The 10519-nt window shown below is 35.5% G+C and overlaps 1 protein-coding gene across 3 annotated transcripts; it reads left to right on the forward strand.

Moving 5' to 3' along the window:
- Positions 1-313: 313 nt before the first annotated feature.
- LOC141825742 (inorganic pyrophosphatase TTM2-like) lies at positions 314-9945 on the forward strand. 3 transcript variants are annotated; one of them, XM_074713131.1, is made up of 12 exons: positions 314-450; positions 2687-3049; positions 4294-4408; positions 4533-4728; positions 4855-4968; positions 5095-5268; positions 6132-6326; positions 7909-8031; positions 8133-8254; positions 8498-8612; positions 8763-9023; positions 9429-9945. In XM_074713131.1, the coding sequence occupies exons 2-12, from the start codon at positions 2713-2715 to the stop codon at positions 9630-9632; spliced, it is 1956 nt and encodes a 651-aa protein (XP_074569232.1). In that variant the 5' UTR covers positions 314-450; positions 2687-2712; the 3' UTR covers positions 9633-9945. The 3 variants fall into 3 exon arrangements, with proteins under 3 accessions (XP_074569232.1, XP_074569233.1, XP_074569231.1); XM_074713132.1 differs by having other exon boundaries at positions 363-454; XM_074713130.1 differs by having other exon boundaries at positions 425-973.
- The last annotated feature ends 574 nt before the right edge of the window (positions 9946-10519 follow it).

Below are 10519 nucleotides of genomic sequence, written 5' to 3' on the forward strand. Positions count from 1 at the left end.
GTCATTGTGCTTTATGAACATCATGGCCAAATCAAACGGCTAGGAGGGGACCTGACCTCATAGAAAGTCCTATGGAAAGCTCCACTATAGAAATATAAAATTTGAGGCTGACCTAAGACCAACACGGGTCTACTGCATTTATTTTAATCGGAGGCCCACACTTCTGTCCAATCACGGCATGCCTTCGCAGGGGCGGTGCGCGGATGGGGACCGTGGGAGAGTGAATTATTTTATTGTCATCGAGAAAGTATGGGGCTCTTTAAAGGTCCACCGTGGGTTTCCGGGGCACCACCGAGGGTTCGGAATCATCTGGTCGCGCGGTCCCCCACTCGCCAGCGCGTTCTCGATCGTTCTCGGCCTCCTCGCACCTCCTTGCGGTCGCTGCGCTCCATTCGCCGTCGCTTCCGCCGCCGAGATCCCTTCCTCCGCCTCTCCCCCACCGCCCAGCTAGTGAGTGTATCTCTCGCTGCTCCTGTTGGTAATCCTATGACGTGTTTTCAATTTGCTCCCCTTTGCTCTTCCAGTTGTTCCAACAATGGGGTGTGATTCGTTGTTTCACTAAAATCTTTTGTTTGAATTATGCGTCAGGAGTTTCCAGTGAGTTTCTTTTCAATTTCCGCTGCGAGGTGGTTGGCTTTGATGCTAGCGTTCTTCTAGATCTCTTGACGCGTTCCATTCTTTTATGTTGGAGTAGCTAGGTCTATTCTTTTGATTTGAGTGTTGTCTGTACTTTGCGGTGACAGGAGCTTGATAGGTTAAACTATTGATGATTCGACTTGCAGAAATCTATGACATTTTGGCTTATTTGTTAAACGTCTGTTCAAGCTGTTCCACTGAGCGATGTTTTTTCCCCCTACGCTTGGCGTATTCATCTGATATATGTTGGTATCGATTGTTTAATTTTTTTTATTGGTTGATGGGTGGATTAAACCATGGTTTACGTGCATTCAGATAGGAATCTGTATGTCATATGGTACGTATGTCTTGGATTTTTTTGATATTCTCTTGTTACTGTCCATATCTTTTGTTCTTTAGAACATAATATTTTGGGCGATAAAGTTGATTTTTTTTTAACTCATCAGAATGCATTTAGTCACCCTGCCGTCAGCAAATTCTCTGTATCTCATAATCTCAACATGATTATACAGTAGATTTCGTCGACTCCAGCACTGGCCGTGTATGCCTAATTCAAGGAGAGAACTGCCTCAAGTGCGATCACCTGGAAAACCACGTGATAGCACAGAAAAAGTAAAGAGTCGTTTTCTACCTGAAGGGATTACCAACATCCATTAGGAACCCATACTTGTTTGGTGTTCTATTCACTTCACATGGTTCAACTGAAAAAGATAAAGGGACCTTAAGTAAATCCTAAAACAGCTTCTTTAGCATATAATTTGGTTTAAGGATTTATTTCTCCACTTAAACCAAAACTAGATTTCCATTGGCTGCCTAAATCAATGAGAGAGCAAGAATATGTTTTTCTGGATAACTCCATGTCCAAGCAGGAAGTTTTCCAATTAGAATCCTAGAATTTGTGCTCCTAGTGCACATAGGGACCCATGTCTGAGCTTGGAAATGTTCATACAAGCCATTATGCTCAGTCCATCATTTCTCATAATTACAGAAAGCAATATTTTTCCAACAAATATAAGCAATAAGATAATACTATATGTTAATTTTTTATGGTTCTCTGGCTTCTGACTAATGACTGAATTTAGTCTGCAGTATTGGTTTGCTCTGAACTCTGAAGCTTAATGAATATCAAGGGTTTAAAAAGCTTATGTAGGCAGCACAAAGTCAATCCACGATGTAGTATAGATGCAGTAGGGGCAATATGTGATCATTGTCATAATTTTTGAAAATATTTAGAATGATAAAAATGACTAATTTGTACACAATAGAGCATCTTTATCAACACATCCACTTTATACTCCCACATAGAAAAATTATGTCAATCATACAATACAAAACATATAACAACAGATATGAATAAAAAGATTAAAATTGATCCAACTAAGATTTTTTTTTAATTTTTATTTTTTGTGCACAATCAAACTGTATGTCATATGTAGTCGCTATGTGTTCCCCCTAGGAGGTTGCATATGAGCCCCAAGTGAATACTTTTCTAAAACATGATTAGCTTAATGTTCCTAATATCAATAAGGAAGCTCAAAGTTTGCACCTTGGATGACTTTATGCTTGAATTGATTTTGCCAAGCTAGGTGGTGATCACTTTTGAAATTCTAGACAAAAATTGTTTAGTATTGTAGCTAAAATTTTAATGGCAGCTAACTGAGTTTTCTGTTGCTTTAGTTAATTTTGGAACTGATTCAATCTTTACGTCATAAAAACTGTTTACTATGTGTAGTTCTAGACTACAGTGTTAGCTGTTGATAATTCAAATGCTTGAGTATCTTGCATAATCTTATTTCACACCATAGATGATACTATTCCTCATCTTGCTGTAGAAATTTCTGCCAAATGTTTCAGTTTAATGAAAAAGTTCAAACACTTTAGTATAGTTTGCACTTTAAATTGTAGATTCTTAAGCAGCCTTCATCCACTAGCTTAGTTATTATGATTATAATTTAAATTTTCTTATAGGTTCCAATCTCCTTTCAACACTTAACATTCTTTTGCTTATGGCTTATTTCTTCAACTCATGCTTATTTTACTTGTGGTACAGAGCTCTCCCACATTTTTGTTTTGTCGATGGATCAAGATAATTCTATGATGGACTCACCTAGACGTAGGCATGGCCTATTAAGAGATCAAGTTCAGTTGGTGAAGAGAAAGGATTCTGATCGTTATGAAATTGTTCCAATTCAAGATCCACTGTCTTTTGAAAAAGGTTTCTTCATAGTAATAAGAGCATGCCAGTTATTGGCCCAAAAGAATGATGGGATAATTGTGGTTGGGGTAGCTGGCCCGTCTGGTGCTGGGAAGACTGTATTTACTGAGAAAGTTCTCAATTTCATGCCAAGCATCGCTGTCATATCTATGGACAACTACAATGATTCTAGTCGCATCATTGATGGAAATTTTGATGGTATGTTTTACTCTGAGGAAGAATTTTTCTTTTGATACTTTGCTCCTGGTTTCTTTAATCTCTTTTTGCTGTCACAAGCATATTGCTCTCCATCTTGATGTTAGACATTTTCTTTTCTGTTCTTCTTATATATTTTCCTCAATTCTTTAAGCATGGACAGTACAACTGATACATACTGCTATCTAAAAATTTTTGTCTATCACTTTTATATTTAGGTAGGTAAAAAAGATTGTCACTTGCCCAGTTAGTTGTAGTTTGCTGATGAATTGCCTTTCACTTACAAGTGTTTATAATTTTGATAACAGAAGAACAGTTCCAATTTAGTAGCATTTTGCTGGTTTTTGTGGATCCTGTTTTAATAAATTAAGTAGAATGAAAACTTTGGAGTTTTTTTATAATAATACTGCATTATTATTTTGAGTAGGGAATCACAATTTTTACATTTTTCAATATGCTTGTTTTTCGCTGAATTGCAGCTTGGTTCCTGTGTTTCCTCCTTTTCCGATTACCTTCTTTAAAACATTATTTAATGAAGAATATATAGGCTAACCACAATGTGCACGGATACACTCAAACAAAGATTGGCCCCCTGAGGCCACTGCCATGCTACACTTAGATGCAATGGACACTTGTGGTTCTTGTTCATGAATTCCGAAGATGCTTAGCTAACACAAATATTCTCTAATGCAACTACCTTAATGTAAAAATGCCTCCAAACAATCAATTTTACCCCGACTAATCTGTAGGCCTACACACTTTTGGTTCTAACTTATCTTTCATTTATTGTTTATGCAATACTGTTTCATATTTGGACTCTTCATCTACCCCTCTATACCTATGACAAATATACAACACTCAGATACTGTCACTCCTAGTAGAATCAATATTTTTATTGATCACATGCAAACAATTTTAGACAAGTCGATACACTTGGATCTATACTCATGTAGGATACTTGTATCTTGGTCCGAGTAACATGGCTTATAGTTGCATCACAATGATCTGTTATGGCTTATAGTTGCATCACAATGATCTATTATTGTTTGTTCTTGCACTTATCATTTGTTTCTTCAGAGTCAAGTGTTGCCTGTTCCTGTACGTTCACAATTGGAACGGGACTTGTTTCTTTTTGTACCTATAATCTTTTTGTTAATGACCTCAAACAACTTCATGTTATGAAGCTTGGAATTATACATGTTACAATACATCATTTTATGCTTTCTAATTCATGCATTTTCTTCCAGATCCACGGTTAACAGATTATGACACTTTGCTTGAAAATATTCGTGGACTAAAAGAAGGGAAATCTGTTCAGGTGCCAATATATGATTTCAAGTCAAGCAATCGCATTGGATACAGGTAAATATCAACAATATTTTGGTTTTTTTTAATATCTATAAAATTAGGTAGCAGTGCACCAGAACTCCCAACCATCTCTTCATAGGATAAGGACTTATCATCCTTCTTGTTGTCTTCTTGGCAGGACTGTTGATGTCCCAAGCTCTAGGATTGTTTTTCTTGAAGGGATCTATGCTTTGAGTGAGAAGTTGCGCCCTTTACTTGATCTACGTGTTTCTGTGACTGGTGGTGTACATTTTGACCTTGTTAAAAGGGTTTTGCGGGACATACAGCGTGCTGGACAAGAACCTGAAGAGATAATTCATCAAATTTCAGAAACAGTTATCTACTTTATCTTTTTTCTTAACTTCTGCTAACTGCGCTTTAAATTAGCTGATGTTAGTAAGGCCATTTACTTGGATCTCCTGAACCCGGACCATTTATACTGACTTGTCCACGTTATGCAGGTTTATCCAATGTACAAGGCATTCATTGAACCAGACTTGCAAACCGCACATATAAAAATCTCCAACAAGTTCAATCCATTTACAGGCTTCCAGAATCCAACCTACATTCTAAAGGTTAGTCTTTGGGGGTTTTATTGCATATATGGTTGCTAGTGATTAGAGGTATGGTATTTACAAACTGTTCTTATTGATGTCCTCAGTTATTTTGTTTAAAGCTTTGACTTCTTTCTATTATTGCAGTCACCAAGAAGTGTAGCAGTGGATCAAATCAAGGCTGTTCTTTCTGAAGAACACAGAGAAGGTACAGAAGAAACCTATGATATATACCTATTGCCACCAGGTGAAGATCCAGAAGCATGCCAATCTTATTTAAGAATGAGAAACAGGGATGGGAAGTACAATCTTATGTTTGAGGTATACTATTCTGGATAATTCCTTGTGCAGTTTTTATTTATGTGTGACCTATGTATTATGGATGAGGGTCACTTAAAAATAACTTTAAATAATTGCTTGAAACATGTAAATGAAAATTCTGTTTTCTCTGTTGGCATTATGTGCTTATTTGCAGGTTTTGCTAGCTCATAAATTTGAGTATTAATGTTCTTATATCAATACGCAAGGGATGGAACTTTTGTTAAATGCATTGCCCATCTTCAGCAATATTTATTTGAAGGAGTTTCTGTATTCACATGCCTATTCATATACTTCGCATATACGATTTCTTTTGTTTGTATTTATTAGAGTGTTTCGTATGTCATTTTGACCATAGTTTAAAATCTCAAGTCATTTTGTTCGATGGTAGTGAAACATTTCGTTCCACTCGCGGACCGACACCGACACAAGGTGTCGGTGCGCAATGACCCGTCCGGACGCGTTGCGCGGGCCTAGCGATGTGTTCAGACTTGTTGTGGGCCCATGGTAGTTGGCGGCGTAGGGGAAGGTTTTTTAACTTAGGTTTTTAATTAAATAAGTTAGGTTAATAATTTTAATCAACTTCTAGCTATATTGGGATAATTTAAATAGGTTTAATTAAAGTCTAATAAAATTATCTTATTATATATATATATATATATATAAAGTTATTATATATTTTATATTTTATAATATTTAAATTAATTTTTTAATTAATATATTTTATATTTAAAAAATATCGAAATGATATCGGTACGGTACGATATGATATCGAAATTCTATAGTTCTGGTCCGGGACTCAAACCTGGGCACGATTCGAAATTTTAAATCATGATTTTGACTACTGACTACTTGTGAATTTTCAGGAATGGGTAACTGATAGTCCCTTCATCATATCACCCAGAATTACTTTTGAAGTTAGTGTGCGTCTTCTTGGTGGGTTAATGGCGCTAGGCTATACCATTGCAGCTATTCTGAAGAGAAGTAGTCATGTGTTTTCTGATGACAAAGTGGTTGTAAAAATTGATTGGTTAGAACAACTTAATCGCCAATATGTTCAGGTAACTGAAATTGAATATTTGCATGTTAATTTATTTTCTGAAATTGCTAAAAAATTCTTGTATTATGTGTTATTTTGAATATTGTATAATGGAAGATGCTTCAACATAATTCCTTAATCTAACGTATTAATAATGGTCTGTGGCTCTGTAGTTTGGCTACTCACCATGAAATTCCTTTTTCTTCTTCTGCTATTGTCAGTCATTTCCTTTTATGGTATAATGAGCTAATGTTTAATTAAGTAATCTAACGTATTAATAATGGTCTGTGGCTCTGTAGTTTGGCTACTCACCATGAAATTCCTGTTTCTTCTTCTGCTATTGTCAGTCATTTCCTTTTATGCTATAATGAGCTAATGTTTAATTAAGTTATGTAATTCCCGGTTTCAGATATATCTGGACACTTCTTCTGTAGTTTCATAATGATACATTGTTCGGTTAGGTTGTAACGAAATCTACAATATCACTAAAGCAGTTCTAATTGGACTTGGTGAATAATATTTTTATTTTTTGGTTCCAGTGAATTATTTGCAATCTAAGTCTTAACACATCGTGTATGCTGAAAGAACTCATCCAATTAGCAACAGAAGCCAAACATCAATATTCTATGCTTCATGCATCTCCATAACTCATAAATATGACAAGGAACAGGATAAAACTAGCTTCGTAGCTTGTGAGAAATTAAACATATAGAAACTGTACCTTGCAGATGGTTCTTCTATAGTTGCATAATGCAGCTGTGGAAATTACTCTTAGTGGCTTCTACTTTAGGCAATTTCGAAATACTTTCAGTAATTTGAAATAGTATTTCTTGATTGTTCCTCAGTATTCTTGCTAGATCTCTTACATTCATCAGTCTCTATTGAGGGATGCACGGGTGTTATTGTATGTCTTGAATTTTATTTCTTGTGATGGTTTTGTTCCTAACATCAATTCATGGTGAAACTTAAAAATTTATATGACAGCATAATGTATTCTATTGTAAGTTTTGATTCATCATGACATGGGCCTCATGGTGCATGCAAAACAATCTAGACCTTCACCAAGTAGGCTCTGCTGTATAGCTAATGTCGATGTAATATATTACTATCATATAGCTTTCTACAGCTGAACTCAATGAAACTTCACTTGAATGACTGGCTTGAATTCAATGTTAGGATTGACAATGATTAAGCATAAGGGATCCATGCAACTCTACAAATCATGTAATTTTATATTTTAAGGGTAATCACCAAACATAAGAAATTGGAGGAGGGTTTTGATATCATGTTAGCTGAACTAGAAAGAAACTTTCTTCTATACATGCTGGGTTGTCATTCTTGTCTTCACGACTATAAAGAATTCTATACTGTGCATCACCTCAGGAAAGAATTTAGTGGTGTCTGTAAACTTCAGCTGCTTCCTATGTTTCTTGATTGTTAATTGTATTGAATCTTCTTTGGTCATGTGCATTTTTTGAGGAAAGCTATTTTTTCTGTTTCTTAATTATAATTATAAAGATTGTGTGATTCATTATGCATATGTAATGTGTTTTGCTCAAAATCCATTTTTTAGTCTCAAATTTATAGTTGTGCGATTATGAAAGGTGCAAGGAAAAGAGAGACTGTATGTCAAGCATATAGCAGAGCAATTGGGTCTGGAAGGTGCTTTCATTCCTCGTACTTACATTGAGCAGATTCAACTTGAAAAGCTTGTGAATGACGTGATGGTATAGGTTCTTTACACCAACTCTTGTTGCACTTAGTTTTGAGCTATTTTAGCTTTTTTAGTCTTTGCATTGTTTTTTCCTATTTTATTTGTTAACTGCAGGCCCTGCCAGATGATTTGAGGACAAAGCTCAGCATAGATGATGATATGATCTCTAGTCCCAGAGAAGCACTTTCACGGGCATCTGCTGATAGGGTTGCCATGAGAAATAAATTTCTGAAAAGGTTCGTATATATCATCATTGATGATAATTTAGTTCTTATTCAAAATCACAAAATTATAACACACATCGGTTACTTGGCTAATACAACATGTCATCATCTTCTTTTTCTTGCATTTAGTAGACCAATTGGCCTGGCTTGGTTTTATCAATACATCTCCAATGATTTGTCTGCAGATCTGACCTAATGCTCGTTAGTCTTTTAAGGTAACAATTATTTTGAAATGAATCTTCTCTGTTTCCTCAGTGGAATGTCCCATTCCTTCTCTAGTCAAAGGGAGAAAAATATTGCCAAACTCAGACTTGATGTCAACCAGAGAAGGTTCGAGAAACAACCACCTGAGTCGCCTGCAATCAGTCGGGTTAGTTGTCATAACACAGTATGTTCATCTTGTACAAATTGAATTGGGAAATAAGTCTTGTTTTTTTTTTTTTTTTTTGCATGAATGTATTTTATGTTACAAATGGTCTAATGATGCAACTTTCTTTTTGTTCGTCACTGATGTGTATAGGAAGCTCTTAATCATCTATCAGAGCAGATTTCAGCTCTAAATGAAAGATTTGATGAGTTTAGTTCACGAATGGAAGAATACAATAAGAAGTTTAGCTCACAGAGAACTTCTATGAGCCAGCAGAACTTAGCCATCCAAGGGGAAGCTTGTAATGGCTCCGTTCCAACATCACTGTTTGTGTCTAACTTGGGCAATGGCACCCTTTTGCCTACCTCATCATCTTCTTCCCAACTGAATAGGGATTCTCCCCTGTTGGATGAGGTATGTACCAATCCATCTACTTTTTTTGCTGTAAAAATAAATAGATTTAGGCTTCAGGGATGTAAGTCCCTTGCTTTACCATACAAATAACAATCTTTATAACTTGCCTACTTGTTGCATCCAATTCTTTGAATAGTTGATTTCTTTTGTATTACCCGATATTAGTCAACCAACCTTCCAAATAGTAGAATAGCAAACTCATTTTGAGACCCCGGTGCCTAAAATGACGTGCCAACAGCTTTCTTGATTCTTGTTTATTCTTTTAGTTATAGAATTGTAGTACTAAAATCCTTATATAGTTTTAACTGGCTAGTTCAGAGCCATAATCATCCTATAAACTTTACTGATATGTTCCTACGCATTCATGGAATCGATGATGATGATGATGCTTTCTGTCATTGGCAGCTAATGATTGTCTCACGGGGTCAGCGGCAAGTTATGCATCAGCTGGATAACCTCAACAATTTGATGCACGAGCACTTGCCTTTGTTGTCCCGACAAGGCTCAACTGATAACAGAAATGGATTGCTGCTTGACTGGAATATGATAGGGGCATTAGCGATGGGTTGCATTGGCATTTTTCTGTTCAAATATCTGAACAGGAATTAAAATGAACCCTCAAGTTCTATTTGACCTGAACCTTAGAATCATGATCGATGACTTTGAGATATTAACCTCTTCATGCTACACAATTGGTGCAGGGCCTTAGGCTCAGAAGGGATCTAATGAAATCTACCAAACTAACACAGCAACAATTTTGCAGCAGTCGTGGTGGTGCACCTCTCTTTCTTTTTCTATATCTTTTTTTTTTGTTTTAGTTTTTAGTTTCTGAAGAGCCACAGTTAAATTTGTACATTTCGGACAGTAGAACACTAGAACTTATAATTAAAAATCAATGGCGCGGAGAACCACTATTTATTTATTCGTCTCGAGTATCTGCAGTTTTGCTAGATTACAAGCTGAGTATTATATCCAAATGCGCCTTCGATAACGGGCACTCAACCAAAAAAACATCCTCATGACATTTTTCTTCTTTTTTTCTTTGTCAGAATGCGGCCTTTAATTATTTTTTCTTTGCCTGAAATTATATTATAAAACCTTGTGTCATTTTTTACTGTGCCAAACTTATTTGTGTTAATTTACAAAATAATTTGTGGTGTGAAACCCAGAAATTCATCTCTTATGTGGTTATGACATTTGAGTTGAATATTTTAGGCATTTATGTGCCAAAAATGTGTTTTTTGATTTTAAATTTATTGAAAGTTTGATTTACAAATTTAATTATGACACTTCTACTCGAGAGAATATATATATTGATTTTTGATGTAAAATAAAATTGGCATAAAAAATAGAGCATGAACTACAACCCATCCACATATAAATTTTGGGATTTTTTTTTTTAAAATTAAAATTTTTTACGAATATAAATGATAATAACAAACCATTTTTGTTACACTAGATTTATTTATCCTTCAAGGCCCGTGATCGATGTGGTG

Source organism: Curcuma longa, chromosome 3, assembly GCF_044706935.1.
Source record: "Curcuma longa cultivar G26 ecotype Majalengka, Jawa Barat chromosome 3, ITB_CL_G26_1.1, whole genome shotgun sequence".
NCBI lineage: Eukaryota > Viridiplantae > Streptophyta > Magnoliopsida > Zingiberales > Zingiberaceae > Curcuma > Curcuma longa.